At 45.6% G+C, this 25,741-nt stretch overlaps 2 protein-coding genes and 1 long non-coding RNA gene across 3 annotated transcripts; 2 read left to right on the top strand and 1 right to left on the bottom strand.

Annotated features, from left to right (window-relative positions):
• The first annotated feature begins 320 nt into the window (after positions 1-320).
• LOC125753578 (protein enabled homolog) lies at positions 321-8,183 on the top strand. Its single transcript, XM_049100773.1, has 4 exons — positions 321-346; positions 667-905; positions 2,171-5,187; positions 8,049-8,183. Exons 1-3 carry the CDS (start codon positions 321-323, stop codon positions 3,166-3,168), a joined length of 1,263 nt encoding a protein of 420 aa, XP_048956730.1. The 3' UTR covers positions 3,169-5,187; positions 8,049-8,183.
• A 296-nt stretch (positions 8,184-8,479) lies between these two features.
• LAMP5 (lysosomal associated membrane protein family member 5) lies at positions 8,480-23,864 on the top strand. The gene is made up of 6 exons (XM_025469325.3): positions 8,480-8,689; positions 9,242-9,414; positions 9,793-9,924; positions 10,052-10,157; positions 11,548-11,736; positions 22,996-23,864. Exons 1-6 carry the CDS (start codon positions 8,626-8,628, stop codon positions 23,172-23,174), a joined length of 843 nt encoding a protein of 280 aa, XP_025325110.1. The 5' UTR covers positions 8,480-8,625; the 3' UTR covers positions 23,175-23,864.
• LOC125753498 (uncharacterized) lies at positions 11,547-12,211 on the bottom strand. Its single transcript, XR_007405478.1, has 2 exons — positions 12,100-12,211; positions 11,547-12,002 (listed from the first exon to the last, which is right to left on the bottom strand). It is a non-coding gene; the product is annotated as an uncharacterized LOC125753498 (long non-coding RNA).
• Positions 23,865-25,741: the final 1,877 nt, after the last annotated feature.

Genomic DNA, 25,741 nt, shown 5'->3' with positions numbered 1-25,741 from the left:
GAAACTGAGGCACAGCAAGATTAATTAGCTGTCTCGAGGCCCCGTCTGCTGGGGCCTGGGTGAATCTGGCTATAGAGCCCCGAGTGTTAACCACTGTACTCACAGTGTTGTACAGGGCCCAGGCCTATCTCAACTCATCTGCAAAGGGGGTTATTTCTACACTTGTTCTTCTGGGCTATTAGAATCATCTGGAGACACTTAGAGCTGCATTCCTGCCAGGCTCCACCAACTAGAGATTTTAATGTCATTGGCCTGAAGCGGTTTCAGGGGTGCTGAAGAATTCCTTGGGAACCTCAGAAACATGTCCCATTTAACAGACGATGAAGATGAAGCTGGGACACACAAGGTGGGATGCGTTAGCAGTAGCTCAGCCTCTATCAGTGAGGCCAGGGCTTCTCCAGCCAACTGCAGGGTACCCAAGTCCCCTAGGTGACCTTTTTAAATGCAGGGGATGGGTGGGGCCTGGGCTTCTGCAGTATCCAGGTGAAGGTGACGCTACTGGTCCACAGACCACACTTTAGCGTTTGGACAGTGCACTACCTGGGTCCCCTGACCCCCGCGGCCCCTTCCTGGCGGTAGGGGTGCGCACTTTCTTAGCAGGTGGGGAGTGGGCCAGGATACTTAGCCCAAATACACTCCCAGAATGGGGATTCCTTGAGATGGCAGGCCTGATGCCCTGAGCGCCAAACAAGCCCCAGCCAGCGGGAGGAACACCTGGAGCACAGTCTGGGTTCCGAAATTCTGGGAAGCTGAAAGGAAAACAAAAACAAAAACCAACCCAGGCTTATGGCCCAGAAGCCGGGAGCCCAGCGATCCCTGGACAGCGATCAACCGTCCTCCTCTCCCCGAAGCCTGGCTTCCCGAGCTTCTGGCCCCCTCCCACGCCTGCCTGAACTGTGGACGAGGTGAGGGGACAGGGTGGACAGACTGGTGCCCCCCAAGGCGCGATGCAAGCGTCTCAGGGCGCAGTTTCCTTGGCACAGCGGCCCTCCCCGCCCCCCCGCCCGGTCCCGCCGCCTCCCTCCGGAGTTCCCAGGCCGAGGCGAGGAGCGGCCTTCGGGTGGACCCGGGTGGGGCTGTCGGTCCCTCGAAGGGTCCTTGGGAGCGCGGTCCCCGCGGCCTCCGGCGGGAGAGGGCGGCGACAGCGCGGTGCGGGCGGTGCCGGGAGCCGAGCCCCGGCCCTCCAGACCCGGACGCGGCGCGGGCGCGGGCACAGAGAGCGGAGGAAGGGGTACCCGGGGGGGCGCAGCGCGGGGGGGAGGGCGCGGCAGGGCGGGATCCGCCCGGGGCACCCTCGCTCCGCAACCAGGGTGCAGCGGCCAGAGCGCCCCCGCCAGCCCGGGTTCCGGCCCATCAAGTCGGGAAATGAGACGATCCATCAGCAGGCCGGGAGCGCGGCCCCGGGCGTCCCCCATCTGTGCGCTCCACAGTCACCCGGGAGTAACCGCGGCGGCCCCCGAGGCTCCCGACCTCCGGGGACAGAGGCGGCGAACGTGGAGGGGCGGCTCTGGGGCTCCGGGCTCCGGGCTCCGGGCTCCGGGCTCAAGGCCCATTTGCTTGGCGGGGGATCCCCGAGGCTGTGAGCGAGGCGGGGACACAGCCCCCATAGACCGACTCAGTTCTCCACTGAAAGAAAAAAATAAAACAGCGCGGGGAGAATTAGAAACACAAAGAACGTCCCGGGGAGGACACCGATTTGGGCGGAGGGACTGGCACCCGAGGGTGCCGCCTGGGCAGCTGGGCCGGGGAAGCCTCTGACAGCCCGATCTGGGGCGGCGGGCGCAAGGCCGGGGCACCCCCACATTGGCTTTTGAGTCAAAAAATGACCATGGAGTTGTATGTGAAGGCTGATGTTAACATTTCTAGTGTCACTGCCCAGGATTTAATGCTATTCTTATTTTGAGGGGACTATCAGAAAGGGCTGGAGTCGGGCCTCCCAGAGTTCTTGGCCGGCCCTGGGCACGGAAGGGGAGAGAGACCGGGACCGGCCGCCCCCGGAGCCGCGCAGGAGCGGGTCCCGCGTCCCGCGTCCCGCAGGTGGCCTGGACCTGCAGCCCCGGCGGGCTCCGCGGCAGGGGCAACCCAGGGTGGGGAGCGCCCTCTGCTCCCACCTGCTTTCCCAAGTTGATTGATTGATCGACTTTTTTTCTTTTTCTTTTTTTTTTTTAAGCGGCCCAGTACCCTCAGCTCACAACCCTGGGCCCTGTGAGTCCGTTCACCGTCTCACCTTCGCCTTCCCAGTCCGGACCTGCCTGCTCCAGGCCGCTTCCTCCAAGGGCCCGCGCCCCTCCGCCGCCTGCCCATCCTTCCAGGCCTTTCCGCGGTCTCGGCCTCGGTCGCCCCCCAGAAGACTGTGCCCTCGGTCCGGGAAGCCTGCCGCGGGGCCCGGGGCTGTCCGAAGCCCGAGCTGCGCGTGGTTCCCCGAGCGCCAGGGCCCTGGAGCGTGCATCCTCCCAGCTCCGGCTCCGGGAGCCGGGCCGCTGCGGCACCTCGCGGGCCTTTCCCTGCGGCGCGGGGAGGCCGAAAGGGAGAGAAGCGTTGCTTCGGGGACCCGGTCTCCTCCCCGCCCCCTCAGGCCCAGCCCGCTTCTCCGCCCGCCTGCCCCGCCCCAGCCGAGTCTCTCTCACCCCCGCCGGCCTCCCCCCAGCTCTGGGACTGCCGAGACCTCAGCGGCAGGGGAGCCCCGAAGAAGGCCGGGAGGGAGCCAGGGACTCGCTCTCTGCTAGGGACTTCCTCGTTTTTCTCGTCCTGACTACCCTCGACGCCCAAACACAAAAGACCCCACGGGTCCCGTCGCCCTGGCCGAACCTGCTCAACCGCAGCGCCCTTGTGAGAGATCCCCCTTCCCTCGCTGTGGAGCCGGCGTGCATCTCACCTGTACAACTGGGCAGGGGGTTTCTGTCCCCTGTCTACACCTGCAGCAGCTGCGCCAACGCCAACGTGCCAGGAGTCCAACCCAAGGGCCAGGCGCCAACGTCTTTCTCAGGTCGAGGTCGTTGCCAGCTCTGGCTGCAGGCGGCTGGGCGCTCGGCGTCTCCTTTCGTTCGGGCAGAAGCTTCCAGGCCTGGAATCTGCAGCCTGCGCGCCCTGCGAAACTCCAAGCCCTGTGCAACCTGCCCACCTACGTCGGTGCCACCCAAAGGTAACAGCACAGGTCACAGTCCATGAGTCCTGAGCAGCGCACACTTATTTCGCGTGGAGACGGGATGTTTTAATAATGAATTGCCAGCATGTTTTCCCCTAAAGGACTCGCGCAGATCTCCTCCCAACTAAGGTCACTCATAGAAACATTGTATTTAGACCTGGAGGGATCCTTTAGGAAAGACATTTTGATGATGAGAGCCGTGAAGCTACTCACCAAAGTTGTCGTCAGTAAAAACTAACATATCGCTTCCTGGACTGCCATTCCCAGCTCCTTTGCAATATACTGAAGACTCCTTCCTCTTTCCCTTTATTGGTTCCCAGAGCATCTGTACAGTGTTTTCACAAAAACAGTCACAGACACATCCCAACCTTACAACAGCAGAACACTGGAGGGCATTCCAGAACTCCAAGCTTCCCTCAAAGCACAGCAGACTGGCCACCCCACTCTCGCTGTCCCCTCCCAAAGGCAATTAATATAAATTATGCTCAGTCCCATCACATCTTCAAGTGAATATGCAGACAAGGTCAAATAGGCAATTAAAAGAGTAGTTAACTGGGGACCAGGAACTCCTGTAACACATCATAAAGGAGATGTTAAGGAATCACATTATCACAGAATTCAGGTAGCAAACTATTTTAAATGAGCCACAGTTCACCTAACCTTAGGCCTAATGAGGTAGTTGTTATTTCTTGGAGAGAAAAACTTCTTAAAAGAATTTTTTTTTTAAATTCTCAGTTGATTCTCGTCCTTTGCAGAAAAGTTCACTGCCTCCAAGTTAAGATTTTCCTCACTAGGAAAGCAGAGAGGACTGTACTCCAAGGCCTAACAGCTGGAGCTTAGTGGCAACTAACTTAAAAGAAGTTTAAAAATAGTTAACTAATTACTGCCTCATTTGTGACTGAACTTTTTCTGGAATGACTACCAGGCCTTACCATCTGCTTATTGGAGGTTTGTTTTATGGACTTTGTCCCTCTTGTTCTCTCCTACGTGAAGGCATTTATTCTAAAAGAAACCATAAAAGGATATTTCCTAAGTACTTAGCATAAACATCGTTGGCCGATGAAAGGGCCATTATTCTGGCGCCTCGCCTCTTCCACTAGTTACCCTCATTGCAGAAACAGCTCTTGCTTCATTAAAGTAGGTGCATTTGAGACCAAGGAAATGAAAGGATGAAGAAAATTTTATGAAGGTCCTGCAAGTTGAGTGCATCAGACCTCAAACTGAATTTTCTGATTCTTTCCAACTATTCTAGGATTTGGAAACTTATGCAAATATTCTCGTGTACACTTATTTTTCAGTTCCTATCCCCAAAGGGTTTCTATCCTAGGAAGGGTTTCAAAGGTATTCAAAGGCGGTAAGTAAATTAAATGAAGTAAGTGTTCAGTGATAAGCTGAACACAAGAAATGGTTTGGGTAAGTAGTAGTTTTGGGCTTAACCTCTATGTAGAGGTGTACTGTTTAGTTAAATTATCCCTTCTTTTATTTAAATTATCCCATCCACGTGTGCTTTCTCTCTGTGTGTGTGTGTGTGTGTGTGTGTGTGTGTGTGTGTGTTTTGGAAGGGTTGGGGACAACATAGCCAGAGTACATTTTTACATTTCACTGTAAGGTGGAATGAAATATCAACAAGCCAAATTTCAACTACAACAAGCCTAGCTTTCCTCTTTTGAAGCTAATAAATATGGTTTCTATCCATTTTTCCTGATTTTTGTAATTTTGTTGTTTGATCTACAGATACAAGTCAGTTGTTTGTGTGACCAAATATAAAGAGTTATACCTAACAATTTGAATACTTAATTTTATTTAGGGTAAGGTTTGCATATGCCATTTTTTTCCATATATCATATGTAGAGCATATTATCAGATAAAGAAGGTAAGTAGTGCTATGTAGTCTATAAACTGCATAGCCTAATGGACCTAATTTCTTCTTTATCACAGATTGATAAACATGGACGGATGAAGAGATACATCTTTGTACTGGCTTTCCTATTTAATATAAATTTCTTCTGTTGGCATTGCCCTTTCTTGTCTATCTCCCCCAGGTCAGTATGTCCATGTTTTTTAACACCCACCTTCTCCAAGAGGCCTCCTTTGGTCAGTTGCAATGGCTGTCTTAATCTTTCCCTAAACATCTATGCCCACCTTATGCCAGGCAACCCTACATCTTCATGTATCTTCCTATTTTCTCTCACTCAAACTGAAAGGTCTATACACACTGGGCCCTTTGCTTCCACTTCTATGAAATAGTAACCACTCAATAGCATGAAGTTCATTAAGGCTAATTCAATAAGGAAATACATGAATTGAAAAGAATCCTTTGAAGGGACATAAAAAAAATCTAGAGAAAGTTCCAAAGGCAACATACTTAGATCATGTTTTCTCCTGACATTTTGTTTTGACCTCCAGCAGCAATGATGGAAATGACACCACCATTATCCACATGAGTGTCCCTGTTTATGTCAGTTTCTCCTACCTTCTCTCCCATTCAATAAATGAAGAATGGAGCAAATTTTGAAAAATGTTGTTACTATCTTAAGATATTATCTAATAATATAAGGAGTAAATTTTACTCCTTTATCAGCTCTTTGCTGATTTCAAAAGGATATTTCCTAAGCACTTAGCATAAACAGGATGTTTTTTAAAGGATGGTTAGAGCTAGAGCGGCACCTGGGTGGTACAGTTGGCTTAGCATCTGACTCTTGGTTTTGGCTCAGGTCCTGATCTCAAAGGCCTGGGATCAAGCCCTGTGTTGGGCTCTGTGTGGAGTCTGCTTGAGATTCTTTCTCTCTCTCCCTCTGCCCCTCCTTCTCATGCTCCCCCCCCACCTCTGAAATAAATAAATAAATCTTTAAAAAATAAAGGATTACTAGAAGTTTATTTAATTAATGTAGATAAAAGCTGTAGGGAAAATGATCCAATGCTTATTCCAACATAAGAATCACTGAGGATAGCTTAATAAGTTCAGGGGTCTTTGTAAGCTATCTTTAAAATTAAACACCTACAAGGAAATTTAATTCTGTTTTGAGGATAATCCTCCTAGGAAGAAAGAGTTAAAACTGCTTCCTTTTTTCTTTGAATTCATTCTAGTACTCTGTGGTGTCAACAAAGAGATCATGTATGTCAGGTGTGAAAAGAAAGCATTTCAAAGGAACCACCATTTGATTTATAATGAAATCAATAATCAACTATAACAACTTAAGATTAATGATCCATGTTATTTCTCATCTATATTTTCTTATTAAAGTAGATATTCATCAATTAATTCAGTTGATCTTTTAATAACCTATAAATGAGAACATCTGCAACAATGTATCACAAGAGAAATTGTCATAATCTTTTACAGACAATCTCTTCTATTTGTATAATGGTATTTGTTTATCTTTGGATTCCCAGAGCACCAAGCATATTGCAAATAGTTGGTATTCAGTTAATGTTTACGAATAAATTAATCTTTTGTTTTGAATGATGTTACACTTACTGTCTCACTTGGCCTAACCGGCCATCCCCTGAGGTATTATTCCAGTTTTTTAGTTGAGGAAAAGGATAAATCTGCACAAGGGCATAAAAGCAATAAATAGTGAATCCTAGGCTAAAATCTATCCATTTCTTTCCTCATTAAAGTACTGAAGGAAAAGATGGAGGGACAGAGAATATAAATGCTTCATTACATATGAATCATTGTTTTTAAATTTTTTACAGTACTGCAGGAAAATGTGTTACAGCAATTGTTAACATGACAAACTGTAAGCCATGTAAATTTTGCAAATTCCAATCATAACCAATAATAATTGACTTTAGCAATCACAATTTGGCGTCAGTTCTTCTGTTTATAAACATTTATGTAAAGTCCTTGAGAAATGCTTGAATGAAATATAAAATAACAGATAAAAATAAAGATATAAAATATGCTATCAATTTAAATATTACTTCATAGCTTGAATTGCTATTGATCTAATTAGAGATTTGGGATTTCAGCTTGTTATTTGGTCAGTGAATAAAGATTTTATGCAAATGAAAATATGGTATATTTTGGAGTCAAAGTATTATATAAGGAAAAATGAAGATGATCCCTATGAAGTTAAAGCATGTGATTTTTCTATTTTAATTCTAACTGACCATGTGACATTTGGGAAGGTCATTTAATTTTTTTGAGCCTCAGTTTTGGGAATGTACAACCACAATAAGGCATATCTTCCCATGTCTACCTTCTAACATGGTAAGGAGGCTCAAATGTGGCAACGCATGTGAACATATTTTGCAATTTCTCCCTTAAGGTGACATTGTTTATTTTGTGACATTGTATTACTGATTATCCACATAATCCAACAGCCTGTAAGACAGGAAATATTTGGACATCAATACGATTGATGAGGACAGCATGCTTACTGCTGAAAAGGCTGCATTCTGACGTACAAAGCAAAAAAAAATTTTTTTAAAGCAAGCTACCCATTTTATGTAAATATTGGAATTAGCCCAGTAGTATTTATTTTTTCGTCCCACTAGAGGCTGTAGAGTAATATCTGTGTGTGTGCATGTTTACATAACTATGTAACATTGCTGTCCTAAGAGACCCTAGATAACCCTCCAAACTTCAGGTTCACTTACATGCCTCTTGGCATAAAAGTCACAGTATAATGAGGGTAGGTGACCCCAGAGTTTAGAGCCCTCATGCAATCAGAGAGCAGTACTAACAGAAAATAAGCCTGAATTACTGCACTGACTGACGGCCCCATTTAGGGAGGCGTCAATTTAACTTTAAACCCATTAGCTCATTGAGAGCAGGGGAGAGAAGGGGATGTCTCCAAATGCAGGAAACTGTTGCCATAGCATTTTCCTTCTCTATTTCTGCCTACTCCTCCTCCCTCAAAGCAGCAACAATTTGTGCTCTCCCGTTTTCTTTCAGCAACCAGATGCATTTTCAGAAGCCAGGACTCTAGGGATGTGATATCTACACCACCTAATAACTGTACCTGGCAGGGATATTGAATAAGTCTGAGAGTGCTGTTAAGTTTTTCCGGACAGAGTCATCTTTGCAGATGCAACTGCAGAACAGGAAACAGACTCGGGGAAAATTTTAGCCCCCCAACATCCCATTGGCTGTCTGCACCAGCCGAGCCACAACAAGCTCTCCTCCACCACCACCACCACCACCACCACCACCACCACCACCACCACCACCACCACCACCACCACCACCACCACCGATCCCTTTCAGCACTCGCAGCCGCGGACAGCTCCCTCACCTCGCGGTCGGCTCCTCCGCAGTGAGCCGCCTCGCGTTCGGGCGGCCCGGGTCGGTGCGGCTCCCCGCCACCAGGTCTCCGCCCGCGCGCAGGGAACTCGCGCTCCCCCGCCCCCGCCCCCCGCACGGCGCCCCCGCCCCTCGCTCACCCCGGCTCACTCCAGCGGCGACTTTGAGGGATTCCCTCTCGGGCGGCCTCTGCAGCAGCACATCTGGCCTCCTTCGCTGCACGGCGAGCATGGATCTCCGAGGAAGAGCCTTTCCCAGCGTCTACAGACTAAGAGTTCTCCTGATGCTGTTCTGTGAGTAGCGTCTGGGCGGCCGCGAGGGCAGAGTGCACTGTTTGCTGAGAACAGAACCGGCAGAGTAAAACCAGTAGCTTAGGTCAAAATGTGGCCCTTACGTTTTGCTATTTTCTTTCTTCTTAGGGGGCGGGGTGGAGGGCCTTCCCGCTGGTGGCAGGGAATTCCCCAGAGGGCCACACACCTGTGCGGCACATCCCAGACACAAGGCTCCGCGAGCCTGCTTCGTGGGGGTCAGAGCACTGGCAAGAAAGGTTGGGTTTAAGAGCCCAAGGTGAAGAAAAAGGCCAGCCGGCTTACAAAATAGTAACGATTCAAATTTAAACATTTTTATTTTTATTATAAAAATTAATTCATCGCAGTGGAGTTGAAATTGTCGGCGCTAGGTTAGAGAAACGGCTCGCAGAGCGCACAGCCGCCGGCCAGGAACTTTATCAGCCCAAAGCCCGCAGACCACGGTCTCTCCACCCTTGCGCCCACGACGCGTGGGCTCACTGAGGCCGGAAACCATAGGATTTTTTTTTTTTTTTTTTTTGGTTTGTCTTTCCGCAGATACAATGGCTCGAATTACGGCAGAACAAGAAGTGGAAAATCTCTCAGGCCTTTCCACTAACCCTGAAAAAGATATATTTGTGGTGCGGGAAAATGGGACGACGTGTCTCATGGCCGAGTTCGCAGCCAAATTTATTGTCCCTTATGATGTGTGGGCCAGCAATTATGTCGATGTAAGGAACCTTTTCCCTCCCGGCTTGCTCCTAGGGCTCCAGGGGCGAAGGGCACCCTCCCGGCAAGGCCCCGTGAAGACCTGGGTCGCCTGCCTTCCCCTCTGCGCCCCTGCAGGCTGCTCCCGAATGCTGCATGGGGGTGTCAGCTTGTAACGCCTTCTGCTCGCCCTGCCTGCTTTGAAAGTAACCCCCCTTTCTCTGCTTCCCTAACGGCCGGCCGGGTCTGCACGTAGAGCATCTAACCGCATGTTCCCGGACCTGGGAGCGCGCGCGCAAAGGAGCGCCCAGGCGTGCAGCCCAGAGTTTGGACGCGCCGCCCTTCCCAGCCCCCGCGGAGGCCGGGCTCGCTGAGGGGGTGCGGGGCGTCTGTGTTCCCAGCTGATCACGGAACAGGCCGACATCTCACTGACCCGGGGAGCTGAGGTGAAGGGCCACTGTGGCCACAACGAGTCGGAGCTGCAGGTGTTCTGGGTGGATCGCGCGTATGCGCTCAAAATGCTGTTCGTAAAGGTAACCCCGAGCGGGCGGGCGCGCAGGGGCGGCGCGGCCTCGGGGTGGGTGTGGGCGGGGGCCGCCCCCCGGTCTCCTCACCCAGAAGCCGTGGGGGCGAGTGACGCGCGCCTCCCCCGCTCGGCAGGAAAGTCGCAACGCGTCCAAGGGACCGGAGGCGACGTGGAGGTTGAGCAAAGTCCAGTTCGTCTACGACTCCTCGGAGAAGACCCATTTTAAAGACGCAGTCAGTGGTGAGTAGAGGCCTCGGGGCTGGGGAGGGAGCCTGCGGCACCGCGGGCGCTGCAGAGAGCGCGGGCGTGGAGACCCAATTCCTCAGGAAATCCGGACGTTTGACGGAAACCGGATCCTGGCTCTGCGCTCCGGGCCGCGTCCGCCGCGCGCTTTCTCGCCGGGTAGAGGAAGCGGGAGCCGCGGTGCGTCCGCGGGGCCTTGAGGACCGGCCACCACCCGAGCCTGATTCTGGATGCGACCTCTCTTGGGCCTGTCACCCCCTGGCTGCTTCACGACCGTCTCTTATGATTTGTCCTTTAAAGAAGCACGGAGAAAGGCAAAGCGGTGTTTTCCCCCTGCACCCCGGGTTTTCATCTCAGGAGCAGAAGCGTGAAAGGGTCAGCCGACTCCCCTTCGCCCAGGATTTGCTGGCCTTCGCTATCTTTCTGCTCCAGGCCCTAAGGCTCGCACTCAATCTTCAGTCATCGACTGCAGCCACCCCAGAGCGGATTCTGATTCTGAACCCTGTCCTAATTTATTTATCTTTCCCTGCCCATCACTCCAACGACTCACCCAGATCCTCCAGAAATATCGTGGCAAGAACAACAGCCATTCCCCAAATAAGAGTGTTCACATGTGCAGACACCACGAAAGACCACACTTAAATTAATTACCTAACTTATTTATTTAGTAAACCGTCTAATCTCCTGATGAAGCTCTCCATCACCTTAGTACCTGTGTTAGGAAGAGATTTTTATTGAGCACATGAAAGAACGTTCATGTCAGTTCGCCCTTTCTACCTCTTTTTATCATTGCAGTAAGAAGAGCATTTTTTTCTCTTCATCAAAATCCATATTCAAGTACTACTTCCAGTTAAATTAGATGCCTCCCCCCCCCAAAAAAAAAAGAAAAGAAGAAAAACCCATGCAAACATGTGCCAGAAAAGGAGAAAAAAGGGGGAAACCTCCAAAAAAACCTCTCTCTATTAGGGCATCTGGCCAGGGCACCAGCAATCAGCCCTGCTTTGTTGAGGAAGAAATTTTATTCCGTGTAGTCTGGTGTGAGATGTGGAAGATCAAGTCACTGTTTCTTTGGAATCTTCATTGTCAGGTTTTATATAGTAAAAAAAAAAAAAAAAAAAAAAAAAAAAAAATTAGATTTTTAGGTATCATTCTCCTTTTCCAGACATGAAATTTCAGATCAATGTTTAAGGAGCCCCTGCTTACAAAAGAGTGGGTGTACTTGTCCTTTGTCACCACTTGATGCCATTAGCAGAGCCCCAGCAACACAGAGGATCAAAAAGGCGTCTGGAGTTGAGAGGCAGGAGCCAGCTCTCTGGCACAGAAGATTAGGAGATTAGGATTCTTCCAAAAAGAGGGTCCTAACAGTTGCTTTGGGCCTTCCTTGCAGCTGGGAAGCACACGGCCAACTCACATCGCCTCTCTGCCTTGGTCACCCCAGCTGGGAAGTCCTATGAGTGTCAAGCTCAGCAGTCCATTTCACTAGCCTCCAGCGATCCACAGAAGACAGTCACCATGATTCTATCCGCAGTCCACATCCAGCCTTTTGACATCATCTCTGATTTTGTCTTCAGTGAAGGTAGGTTGCGGTGAGAGGAAGGGTTCTGAGCGAAGGCTGACTTCAGGGTGGATGGAGAGGGGCACCTGCCAGGGTCCCAGGCTGTTACCACTTGTATTTTCTTTAGGCTGACAGGATACTTCTTCTCACTGTAGCATTTTAGGAACAGTATCAACTTTTCCCAGTGGTTCCTTCTTCTCCCTTCCTCCTTTGCTCCATTCTTTCCTCTCCTGTTTCCTTTCCTTGCTGCCACTCTCCCCTCATTTTTTCATCTTTTCTTTCCTCTCCTTGCCAAAGAGGTAACAAAATTCATTTGGAAAACCTGTATGTAATTTTGATGCCAATTTCCCAATGAAAAGGCAGCTAAAAATCTCAAGTACTTACCTACAGAGCCGTGGATTGCAGGAGGGCCTCTGCTTCTATGGGCCTCAGTTCCTCTGTTCAGCACTTGCAGCTATAGGTTCTAGCCCTGTGAGTCTAAGTTTTAGTGTGGCTAGAATGTGTGTGTGTGTGTGTGTGTGTGTGTGTATGCGCGTGCGCGGGCATGCGGGCATGCATACATGTGCAGGTCACAGAGAGACTCATGAAGACCTGCCTCCCTCCAGCACTCACCTTTGTGGGGAGAAACACCGTTGAAACTCTGGGGAAGCAAGGGTCCCCTAATCTTTTCCCTCTGTGGTGTTGAGAAAGGCTCTTCCCCGTCTGTGCTGGTCTCTGAAAGGGGGTCAGGCAGGATATAGCTGGGCAGATTCAGGAGGTCCACATTCTCTTGGTTCTCTGCAGCCCAGCACAGGTTGGGTGTAAGGGCAGTCCATATTTCTGCAATTTTTTTGAGTCTAGCACCCATTTACACTGGGCACGTGGAGGGTAAGTAAATTTTTCAATGCACTTGTCCTTTCTGGTCTGGAGAAGGTTGTTAAGAAATGAGATTCTGGTTGCTTTCTAGATGTCTTGCTTTGGGCTGGGGATCCCCAGGTGAAGACAACTACTGGAATGAACAATCAGGGAATCGCCATCTGTGTTATACACAAATCATTTCCCAGGGAATCCAGGTTTCATAAAATTCATCTTTCAACTCAAACTATAGTGAATAGCATCTACCCCACCCCCACTAGGATTATTTAAAGACCATTTGAGCATTCTTAAGTTAAAAGGTCTTTGACAGAAGAGCCTACTTCTTTTTTCATCTTTGCATTTCTAGCACCTAATACAATGCTTGGCACACTGTAGATGCCCAGTGAACTTTGGCCGAGTTGATATTCAAAAGTTGTGGACACAATTAACAGAGGCTCCGAAATGCTTGAATGCCAGATGAATCAGAATTTAATATATTTACTAAGTCAATACAACACTTACTTCTACAAACTTAGGGAAGAATAGGCTATTCCATTTGAATAGATCTTCCAGAATATTGAAACTAAACTCTAGGTATCAAGAACTTAGCATTTTTTGAAAATGTTTGAATATAAAAAGTATTTGTAAAATGTAACAGTGTCTTTCTTAAACGGAAACTATTAACTATAATTAAACGCAATTGAGCTATGATTACTGATGACTGGGAATTCACGAGAAACACATTGGACTGTGTAGAATCAGTCCCCAGGGCCCCTACCATAGATGCTTTTGAGTTTATAAGGGGACTTTTCATTGTCTCTAATTACTCTTTGTTTTTTACTAGTCAGCTGTTCTTAGGCACTTCCTTACTTATTGGTGCTACCAGGCTATAAATGGCTGCTTTTACTAGGTCCTAGCACAACCTCACCTTAATTCATTCTGGGTTATGTCTACATTATTGCTTATATTCATTTACAAACTGAGAAACCAAATCTCAATGTTTAGGATCCTATACAAAGTGAGAATAAAAGAGTCCTGAGTAAGGGCCAGAACTATTTTCCTGAAAATCAGTGAAGTTCATGGCATGGACTTAATGGGCATCTTTTGTTTGAAAAACAGTTTTTATCCACTTTCAGATCCTAGATGGATGGGCATGGTTGCTGGGTAGACTTAGAGAGTTTGTAAGCATGTAGAACTTTCTAAATGCAGATATATTAAGCAAGAGCAAATTGTACTTGTCTCACCCAGGCTTTTCTGGGTAATAATTAGGATGTTCCCTCCTGTATGGTGCCCTGGGGCTCAAAGCTCCTACTCCTGGGAGGAGGCAAGCCTCATTCAGAATCACTCACTGGATCTATTTGCCTTTGTGTAGCAGGGGCTCTTTTGTTCCTGGCTCCTCCTTTCTATGCCTCTCAGCACCTGACCCCCACTGTGTTTTGTAAGAGATCATTTTATTTGATTTGATGGAATCCAAAAGATTCCTTTTGGGGTGCTTTTTTGGGATTTGGCTCTTGCCCCCCCTTCACCCCCAAAATAGAACTTCAGGAAGCTCTGATGCATTGCCTCTATCTGCGTGGGGGAAGCAGCAGTATCTGGTCATATATATGCATGCCCACTGCAGGGGTATGTACGTGTGGTTGGCTCACGTGTGCAGGGTTTACAGCAAAAGGGGTTCCAATGAAGGACCAGTAAGGGGGCCACACTGGCAGTCTGAATTTTCACACCTGCCTGCTTAATAGATTCTGAGAAAAGCAAGGAAGGGTCAGTGAAATGGATTACTGGATACTCATGGGACTGAAAGCAGCTCAAATGGGGGTTGACGTCTTTATCACATAAATCCCTTTAGTGCATTGAGCTCAGCAACTACACTGATCCTCAACAGAAGTCTCTTAGCCCAGCATGTCTCCAACTGCAGAATGCACAGGAATCTTCAGCTGCATTGTGCACAGCTCTGGTGATCTTGTTAACATGCAGACTCTGGTTCAGTAGGTCTGGGGGTGGAGCCCAAGATGTTCCATTTCTAGCAAGCTCCCTGGTGATGCTGTGGAACACTGTAGGGGGTTTGAGGGATCTTGAGCTGATCAAGAAAAAGATATGACCTTGAGAGGCAATAACACACAAGCTTAATTTGGTGGTACTCGGACAGGGTTATGTGAGAGGGGAAGTTGCCTGGAGCATGAGACTGTCCAGAGAGAGGCTTATGGGGACCACCATCCAGAAGGGGAGGAGGGCAGAGGACCTCCTGATGAAGAGAGGAGTATGGAGGAGGGAGCTTACGTGTCTAGGTGATATGGCTCAGCAGCAGGATAAGAAGTCTCTGGGTCAGAAAGCTCTAAGGGGCAGCAGAAGCTGAGGCCTTATACCTATAAGGCTCTATCTTATCAATGGGTAACAGCTGTTGGGTGAGGTTTGGTATGCAAAGCAGGCAGGCTCTAAATAGCTAAAGATGTACTTGTTTGGGCTGGTTTTTAAATAACTAGATGCGTAAAAATTTGAGTTTGGCATGGCAGGCTTTCGAGCTAATGGTCTCAGCCTGCAGTGAAGAAATAAACCACCTAGGGCCAATACACAGAGGCTACTTTGGCTCATTTCTGTAACCAAATACACTTTCATGGCAACTACCACCCTGTAGTTCAAGGCACCTCCTCTTTTCCCAGTTGGGGTTGATTAACGTGTCCTTCCACAGTTAAATCCGTGTAGTGTATCCCTTTGAGCACCCCAAGAGTTTTCTGGCTGTGATGGGATGAGGATTACATCATTGATAGGCAAAAAATCAGCCTGAGAATTTTAATGGCTTGAATGAAAGGTAACTTTTATGTATGGGTAATTATGTAAGAAACAACAGAACACAAAGGGTGTTTCTGTTCCCCTTTATTAAAGATTCAGGTTTAACAGGCGTTTAAAAGTTACCACATATAGGCTGGTCCCTTTTCAGTTCTCAAGAGAGAATAATAAGTAAGCAAACAAACAAGCTTGTAGAGAAGGTACTGAGATCCCAGGTTACTGTGGAGAAACTGAGGCTCAGAGAAGCCAAGTTATTCGTGAAGTCCCCCCTCCTGGTGGCTGCAAGGGCTGAGGCAGGAGCCTGTCTTTGGGTACCAGATCTATGCTCTTAGCTTCTCAGAGCCTCAGCTGCTCCTACCAAGCAACTCTAATAAACATGTGAATGCAGGAGGCGTCTTTACAAAGATTGTCAGGTCCTCTGAATTCATGGGCCTTTTATTGGTGTTCCTAACAGCATAACTGGGAGATGCAACATGATCAGTGTTTTACCCGGATCTGTGTTTTAGTGGAAGTGAACATGCCTTACCTTGCTCTGTACACCAGCCCCCAGTAGAGCATTCTGTGGCTAGCTGCCATGCCTCAAGTACAGGAAGGCTTACCTGATGCTGATCCAGAGCATTGTGCAGATCTGTGCTTTACTTAGCACCTACCAACCAAGAAACCTGTCACCCTGGATAGTTGCTCCTCAGGATCTCCTTGGTAAGCATCTGGGAGGGGGGGGGGAGCGGATAATCCTCTTAATGAGCCCTGCTAAGAACTGTGTTGAGGGCTGGAAAGTGGAGCCCTAGTGTAGGGTCAGGTAGCTAGCCATTTGTAGAATTCAGTGTTCTAGGTACTGTCCTGGAACATAGTGTTTCAGGCTGGGTTCCCCCAGGAGCAGATCCTATGCAACCATGTAAGTGCAAGCAGTTTATTTAGGAGGTGATTCTAGAATGCACTGGTAGGGGGTTGGGGAGGTGAGATAGGAAGGCAAGGCAACCAGTTAAGGAGCATTAGTGAGCAGGTTCACATTGTGGGCACTTGGGGCTCATACTAGGAGTATAGAAGCACCTTGGAGTATCTGGCCTGAGAGGTGGGAAAATGGCATTTACCCACCAATTCCCATCCACCATTGATGGCTGCTGGGTAAAGGAGAGGCGTTGACTCTTTAAGACTTGCCTTGTACGCAAAACCCGCTGGAAAATGTGGGAATGGTGAATGCCAAGGTATAAGACACTGTCTGGGTCTGCTGCACCTAGGTACTGGGATACATGAACCTTCCCTGCCATGGGAGAGATTACAGAGCAGTGAAAAAGAGTTTATACAACTCTTCCTTGTGCTTGCCATGTGCCTGACACACAGTGGCGTCTATCAGTAATTGCTTTTATTATGTTATTTATTTATTTTTCTTTTTTCCCCCAAAGATTTTATTTATTGATTCATGAGAGACACATAGAGAGAGACAGAGACATAGGCAGAGAGAGAAGCAGGCACCTCGCAGGGAGCCCAATGCGGGACTTGATCCCGGGACTCCGGGATCACGCCCTGAGCGGAAGGCAGAGCTCAACTGCTGAGCCACCCAGGCGTCCCTATTTATTTATTTATTATTGCTAGTGCTTACATCTTTGTGAGAGTATCTGCTTGTCTCCAGCCAAAGGTCTCCAAAGCCCACTCATGCTAACAGTTTCTCTGTATACAAAATACATTTTGCTGAGGTTACAGGAGTTTAGAGCCAGTCCAGAGAAAATGGGAAGAGGAGTAAGCTCCTCCCACCAGCTGCCCTCTCAGAATGGAAGAAGCCCAGCCAGCAAAAGACTTGCCCTCTCCTCAAACAGGAACAGTCTGTGCTGCTAAGAGAGCTTGAGAAAGCAGGCAGCTTGCCTTTTTGCCCACTGCTTATCTCAGTGCTGTTCCTTGGGGTACAATGAACAGCTCTTGTAGTTGGTCAGCTTCTGGGAGTAAATACAACATTGAGATGGTCTTTAAACTATCACACACACAAAAAAATGATGGTCATCAAACAAATGAACAAGAAAATAAAGCATCAACTGAAAAACAGAACCTAAGATGAATCAGGATTTTGGTGGGGGCATTGGATTTATGGTTGAGGGAACCTTGTTTGGCCATGGTAGCTGGCAACAGATTACCCCTCTGTTGTCTGATCTGTCTTCATCTGATTCTTTCCAATGACTATACTAGACTGGTTGTTGTCTTTTCCAGCCATAGGACATCCTCCCTAGGCTTCTGTTTTGTGCACTTAGAACCCTGAGCCCAGCCAGGGTGGAGGCATGAGGGACCCCAAGCCTTGTGGAGGTAAACAGGGAGTTAGGGGTCTCTGAGCATCCAAAGCCAGCTTAAGCGTGGGCTAAGCCAAATGAGGTTCTTTTCCCAGGCAGAAATCTAGGGCCTTCCTTGTTTTAGACTCTGTGGGTTGTATAATCATTGTATAGGATCTTAACCCTAGGGTCCAAATGGGTTGTGGATAGGATTCTGGGATTGTGTGAATTTTAATGGGAAAAATTTGCATCTTTATTTTCAACAATTTCTAACTTTTAACATTCCCTTCAATTATAAATGAAAAGAACAACTCACAGTGTAATTGGTAATAATTAATAATTAGCGGTGACTTTATCACCAACAGAAATAATAGGTATTTTTATCCGACATTCGTTTGCACAGATCTTGCAAAGTGACAGTGGTACTTCTTATTACTTTGCAATCTCAGCCAGTATATGTACTAATAAAGGAGTACATGTATTACTTTCTCCCAACTTATTTAAAAATATTTTAGTAGCTGAATTTCAGCGTAATCTGTTTCCTTTGTAGTTCTATCTACATGCTTTATTTTTCTGCATTTGTAACCATGATAATTAGAAAGAATGATGGTTTCATCATTATTGGTATAAAAAAGATGGCACCTTCTGCCCTAGTGGGTCATGGTGAGCACTTTTTAAGTGAAAGAGAATAGACTGGTGTGGAGGAACTGTTAGATGCACAAGGTCAGGATAGGTCTTATCTTGTGAGACTTTGGTTTTAATTATGTGTGTAAATATATGTTCTGAGTTATAATGTAAAACATTTTTTCCCCTTTGGATCAGAGGCAGAGTTTGAAAACACTAGCTTGAGCCTGAAAGTGGAGTGTGTGAACTTCTATGGGCTCATAAAAACCCTTGGGGACAGATGGGTGTCAGACTTCAGGATATTTTAGACTTTAGGAAGACAATACAGTGCATAGTCCATATATTATGGAAAACCCCAGAAGAGTCAGGGCAGCCCCTGTCATCAAATAAATTAATATATCTGTTCCCTGCAGTGAAATATGTGAATCTTCATGCTAAGTAGGATGAATGAGACTCATGAGCATCCTGATATTAGTTCAAGTCAAATTTTGCTGCCAAATGAGTAATACAGAGTACTTTGGATTTCCAGAGCTCTGTGGATTTTGGAATGGTGGGTAAGGGATGGTAGACTCACTAATTACTTATTTGACCACTTAGTGGATGTGGGTGGATGAAGATGGGGATTCATTATTTCTCATATTTTTATATCCCCTTATTTTCCCCATGACTATTATTTTTGACATGTTAATAGTTTAATATACCCCCTTCTGTGGTGTGATTAGTTCAGGTCTTGTCTTAAGGCAACAAAAAAATATTCTTAAGAAGTAAACCACAATTATAATGCTAAGTGAAATAAATCAGTCAGAGAAAGACATATACCATATGATGTCACTCATATGTGGAATTTAAGAGATAAAACAAATGAACAATAACCAAAAAAAAAAAAAAGACAAACCAAAAAAACATTATCTTAGCTATAGAGAAAAAACCAATGGTGACCAGAGGAGGTAGGTGGGAGAATGGGGGAAATAGGGGATAGGGATTTAAGGATGCATTCGTAGTGATGAACACTTAGTAATGTATAGAATTGTTGAGTCACTCTATTGTACACTGAAACTAACATAAGACTGTATGCTAACTATACTAGAATTAAAAATAAAACAAAAAGAAATAAACCACAATGGTATTCTAGTTATTAAAATTAAAATATTATAGTTATAACTATACCAAATTTATTATCCATTTAAATATAGTACTTAGGACAGTATGATTCTGACACCAATTCTGATGTGTGGGTGTTTTTCCCAAACACTAAGCTATTCTCTGACAGCAGCTGGGTATTCTTTGGTTCACCTTACTGCTGACACTGCTGAGATACCATCAAATCCCAAAGGTTAAGGGCGTCTTCCTATAGGACTACCCCCTCATCTCTACTTCAGAGACCAAATGCAAGTCCAGGTTGTACCTGGGCTTCTGATCAACTTGCTATTGGAGATTTCCATGACCTTTTCCTGAGTTTTAGGCTCAGAGAACTCAGAGAAGCATTTTATTCAAGATATAACTCAGGAACAGCTAATTGTAAGAGATGTAGGGTATAGGACAAGAGGGTGGAACTTTCATGCTCTCTCTACATCCACCACTCTGCCCAAGTCTCCATGTGTTCACCAACCAGAAGCTCTCCGAATCCCATCCTTTTCAGTTTTTACTGAGGTTTCATTTCATAGGCACAATTGATTATGTCATTGGTCATTGGTAATTGAACTGAATCTCCAGCCACTTTCCCCTCCCTGGAAATCAAGGGGGTAGGGCTGAAAGTTCCAACCCTCTGATCACAAGATTGCTTCTCCTGGCAACCAACCCCCAATCTTAAGGTAGCCTATGGACTTTCCAAATTGATCTCATTAGCACAAACTCAGGTGTGCTTGATAGGGGTGTGTTATGAATAGCGGGGTGTAAGTTTGTAGCTAGGACATGACAAATGAGCAAAGCCCACAATCTACATTAACATTACATGGGCAACTGCATGTTGTGAGGAAAACAAATAGCCTTTGTTGTTAAGAAAATCCCTACACCAGGAAACCCCATTTGCACTAGTTTTTCTCTTTAAAGAGGCAATGTGGTATCATAAGGGGGAAACCAACCTGGGTATGGAGTTCTGGGACCATAGCTGGCTCTGGCGCATCTTGTAACAACAGCAAGTTTTCCTCGGGGAAATCGGTTGGTATACTGGGCTGCAGGCTGATGCTCAAAGTGTGGGACTCATTATAATTGAATCAAATAGTGAAAAAGAAAAGTCCTCTACTAATTCTTTTTAGCCCTCTGGTTGTAATAAGGAGAAAGCAAAGTTTAGTGCTAATAATAGATCCTTAACATTTCCCTAAATTTGCCAAAATATCTTTTTAAAAATCTTCTTTGTAAAAAAAAAATATCTTCTCAGCTAGGGAATATATGTATGTGTATGTTTACTTATTTATTTTAAATGGTTTTATTCAGGTTATAATTGAAATACAAAAAACTGCACATATTTAAGTGTATAATGATAAATATTGACTTAGGAATACACCTATGAAGCCATTAGTACAATCCAGAAAAGTTAACATATCCATCCCCTCTGAAAGTACCTTCCTACTTCTTAGTAATAAACATGTACCTCGTTGAATTTTCATGAGCAGTACGCAGAGCCACAGAGCCCAGAAGCCCTCCTTCCTGTCCGCCTTGTGATTCTGTAGCCTTTAAATGTCAGTTGCTCTGGTCTGCTACTGACATGACCCTAACTAGCTCTACCCCTAGCCCATGTCTGTTAAGTGCCACCCTGACGGTACTGTTAAGTTAGGCTGTTGGAATTTAGGTTGGGGCTTCATTTCCTCTGGGCAAATTACTTAGCTTCACTCTACCATATGAGTAAAATGGGTATAATATCAGTATTTATCTAATAAGATTGTCATGGGGATTAAATGAGACAACCTGTGATTACAGCTGAAAGTTAATTTAGAAATCAGGCGTGTTAAGTATACCGCTTTTAAAAAGCTGTATGTTTGCCTGCAATCTTCCAGGTTCTACTTTAGAAAAGACTTAGGGCTCTGATCTTATCCTCCTTTCTGCTGGTCTGAGGAGAGATGGAAGGAAGGACTATGCCAACATGGATTCTGGAGGAGGCTGGCACACACCTAGTGCTCAATAAATGTTTACTGGGCCACTCCAACTTAGAAACTTAGTCTTTATGAAGAGCTATCTAAGCCTGTTTTCTCTAGTTATTGCTCATAAGTTCAGTGAAAAGGCCACTAGTTACCCACAAGGGGCAAAGGAACCTGAGCAAATACCTGGTTTTAAAGAATGCAGTTTTTAAAAGATTTGTTTATTTATTTTAGAGGTGGAGGGTGGGGGGCAGAGGCAAAAGGAGAGAGAGAATCTTCAAGCAGACCCCCTACTGAGCATGGAGTCTAATGTGGGGCTTGATCCCAGGACCCTGAAATCATGAGCTGAAATCAAGAATCAGCTGCTTAACCAACTGGGCCACCCAGGCACCCCTTTAGGAATGCAGTTCTGCTCCGGTCTACAAACTGTGTGACCACCAGGTTTCCCCAAAATTGTTTATCTGGTTGTAGGTGAAAATAGAGGTGTGTAGGGCTATTAAACTGTCTTGAGGGTAAGAATGCAAAATGGAATCAGCACCAATGTTCTGGTGACATTTTCTTTCTTGATCGAGGTGCTGGTTGTGTGGGATGTTCATTTATGAAAATTCATCAAGTTCTGTACTTTTTTTTTTAATTGTAGTATAATTTACAAATCTTAAAACACACAAACCTAAAATATTAAGTTTGAAAAAAAATATTTAGCTTGATACATTTTTACCCCTACTTGCAACCATGTAACCCTTACCTAGATCAAAATATAGGATATTTCCATCACACGCAAGTTCCGTTTCCTGTTCCCTGTATGTAAACACTTTTTAAATTTCAATTGTCATAGACTTACCTGTTTTTGAACATCATATAAATGGAATCATGTGATATGTACACTTAGAATATGGGTCTTAGAGTTTTCACTCAACAGAATGTTTTTGAGATTCATCCATTTTGTTACATGTAGCCATAGTTCATTCCTTTTTATTATTGATTAATATTCCATTGTATGAACGGACTGGTTTGTTTTTCCATTCCACTTTGATGGGCATTTGGGTTGTTTCCAGTTTGAGGCTATTGTGGATAATGTTTCCATGAACATTTATGCCGAGTCTTTGTGTATCCACATGTTTTCATTATTCTTAAGTAAATACCTAGGATTGGAATGCTGGGTTACAAGGTAAGTGTACATTTCCTTTTGTTAGAAGCTATTGTTAAGTTCTATATAGTGGTTGTACCATCTTCCACTGACTATGTGTAAGAGTTCTGATGGCTCCATGTCGTTACCAACACTTGATCTTCTCAGTCTTTTTGAAAACTGTAGATTGTGTGTGTAGTTCTCTATGTGTACATACTTCAATAGAAAGTTAAAAAATTAAACCAGCAATAAAAATGATGATGGTTGTGTTTAATGCTGAAATTCTGAGAATTAAAATCAAGCACCTGGTCATTTTGTTGGCACCTGCCAGGAATCCAATGATTGAATGTTGCCTTGTTGAATGGATGCATTTTAATTTTAATTTTAATTTTACCTTGTGCAGAGGTATTAAGTGATGCATTCTCATGGTTGATTGGGGAAACCTCATTTCTTAAAAAAAAGAGTCTCCTCAAATGTTGGTTGAGAAATCTTCTCACTTCCAATTCCCTTTTAGTTTTGATAGGAGGACTTAGGATTGAAAATATTGGACAGGAGCTGATTTCTTTCTTTTTTCCCATTTCAGAGCATAAGTGTCCAGTGGATGAGCGGGAGCAGTTGGAGGAAACCTTGCCCCTGATTTTGGGGCTCATCTTAGGCCTTGTCATTGTGGTGACACTGGCGATTTACCACATCCACCACAAAATGACTGCCAACCAGGTTCAGATCCCTAGGGATCGATCCCAGTATAAGCACATGGGCTAGGGGCCAATTAGGCAGCCAGCCCCCAAGACCCCCTCCCCAGCTGGATCAGGTAAAGAAACAAAAGCACTTTTCCACCTTGTACATGGGATATACCAACATAGCTACAATGCAACAGGCCTGGGTGTCCAAGGCTTGCTTGGCCTACGTCCATGCTTAAACCTAGGGAAGGGGGGATTCTTTTGGATTCATGGGGTGAATGGCAGATGTTCTCTCCATGCTGGGGAATGAGGAGGGAGGAGTCAGCCAGCTTTCATGCTCATGGTGGCCTGGCTTTGACTCTCCAAGGAGCAACACATACAACTCAGAGGAGTATCTGGCTCCAAAGTTTAGGGATGGAAAGACACTTCTTTTGGAAAGACACCCCTTTAGGTTCAGAGAAATAGGGGGTGCTTTGCTCCCTTGGCCTACCTTATACAGTTGTCAATGCACACAAAATACAGCCTCATGCTCCCTAAGGCAAGACCCCTGAAAGTGATCCATGCTTTTGGCTGGCATTCTGCATGTCTAGTGATTGTCTTGGGAATGTTTCACTGCTACCTGCACCCAGTGACTTTGCAGCACAGAACCCGTTTAATGTAACTATGCAGAGCTGTTTGGACTTCATAGTATGTTGGGTCCAAGTGAGGGGACCTGAAGAATCAATCATGTGAGTTTGTTTTTCAAAATGAATTAAAACACACTACTGTCTAACATTTGGCTGCTTTCTTGAAACAAGAAGACAAAACTAAAATAGTTTCTTTGGCATCCAGAGAAGAGAGGGGAATGGTGAAGATGGATTTTCATTTTCTGTAAGAGGAAAGCAAAGAAAAGGCAGGGAAGCCATAAGAGGCAGGTTGGTTTTTCCAGGTGAAAAAAACATGGATTTATTTTGGCAAATAATAGTTTTAGTCATGGCATCCCTTGAACATCTGGTCTAATATTGCTTCTGATGCTTCCTGGTCTTGAGTTTGTTATTTCACTACAGATTAAAAAGCTTGTCTGGACATAGTAGCCTAGGTTGAGTTGTATTTGAAGTAAAATATAATTTGCTGAAACTTCTGGAGAAATGTACATAGTTTGAATTTCACTCACTTTCTAAGTAGTAGTTCTGAAAAATCTAAGTAGTAGGGGAAATCCTTCTGTCCCCACCCTCCATATGAGCTCCATCATATGAGGGGCAACTCCTGAGTTCATCTTCCCAAGTATTCAACTGCTGAAAGTAGTGCATTCTGAGAAGTTCATCATCCCAGCAAATCATCCCAGCAAATCTTGATGGGTATGGACCAATTGCTGTTCTATCACCTGTTTGTTTGTTGCCCTGTCAGTCTTTCCTGCATGATCTCTCCTCAGTGTCTGCCTGGTACCAGGAAGGAAGACAGTTGCACATTGCACAAGGAAAAGGAGATACCTCATATCAGCCGCCATTTGTCCCCCCGCCCATGCCTCAAACTTGACAAACTCCTTTTGTAGCATCTCATATATTTTTTTTTAAAAAAACTTCATATGTATTTGGAACCACCCAAGAATTTGGGAAGAAATGGACACTTGGGTGTATCAATAAGTTACCCTTGCTCTCTGTAACCGCTTCAGAGAACATTTTTAGACCGGACTTGTATTTCTGAATACTTAATTCCTTAGTTTACTTTTATAAAAGTAAATTTGTGTCTTTTAAACACTACCCTTCATAAAACAGAGGACTCTTGATTAATTTGGGAATTGTCATTCACTCATTTATTCAACAAATAGGTCTTAAACACTTTCTGAGTGTAGTCTCTGTGCTGAGTATACAGTAGTAAACTGACAACTTAGAATCTATGGGGTAGGACTGATGATACACTTAGACACAGGTGGTTTTAAAAAGAACAAGTGTCCTGGCTCCTTTTACAGTGTTGTCACATGGCCACATCCCTGTGTTTAAGCTGCTCAGTGAAATCTTTCTAGAATCCAGCTTTCTTAATTCTCAAATCTCAGTGGTTTTTCCACCTGCAGTATGTATAAAGCTCCATTATCATGACAATTATTGCTATTAATCACAGGATCTTTATCTAGTTGTCCTAAAATTAGGTCTCTAGCTCAGCCTAATTTCTTTGAACTTCACCTTATTTCTCTGAGTCCTGCCTTTATCTTGTCAACTAAGCAGAATAGAGGAGAGCCTTGCAGGTGCAGTGATCTCTGGGTGGAGAACACAAGGTGGCCAGAGGGATGGACTCAGCCCTGGATTTCAGCCTGGGCTCCTTTCATGGCCATTCCTGTTGTGCATTTCATGGCTGCCCCTGTACCTGGAGCAAGCTGAGATGGTGGCTCATGTATCCACATTGCTTCTCAAGCTCAGAGAAGAGAGAGAAAACAGAGAAACCCCAGATGCTCAATTACCCCCTTAACTGTCATCTTCTTTTTTACTGCAGTTTTAAACACAAATGCCTTCAGGCAGAAAAGGATGCTGTGTCTGGTTGCTGGTCTGCTTGCCTGGAAAAGCCAGGCCAGATGAACCATATGCAGATTTCTTTGAGGAGGAGGGGGAGTTTGATTTAAATTCTGAGTGTCTTTCTTTGCAAGACTCCCCCATTCTCAGGAAGTAGCTCCCCCGT

This window comes from Canis lupus, chromosome 24, assembly GCF_003254725.2.
Source record: "Canis lupus dingo isolate Sandy chromosome 24, ASM325472v2, whole genome shotgun sequence".
Taxonomy (NCBI): domain Eukaryota; kingdom Metazoa; phylum Chordata; class Mammalia; order Carnivora; family Canidae; genus Canis; species Canis lupus.
The sequence above is the reverse complement of the archived record's forward strand: the minus strand, read 5'-3'. Positions and strand labels throughout refer to the sequence as shown.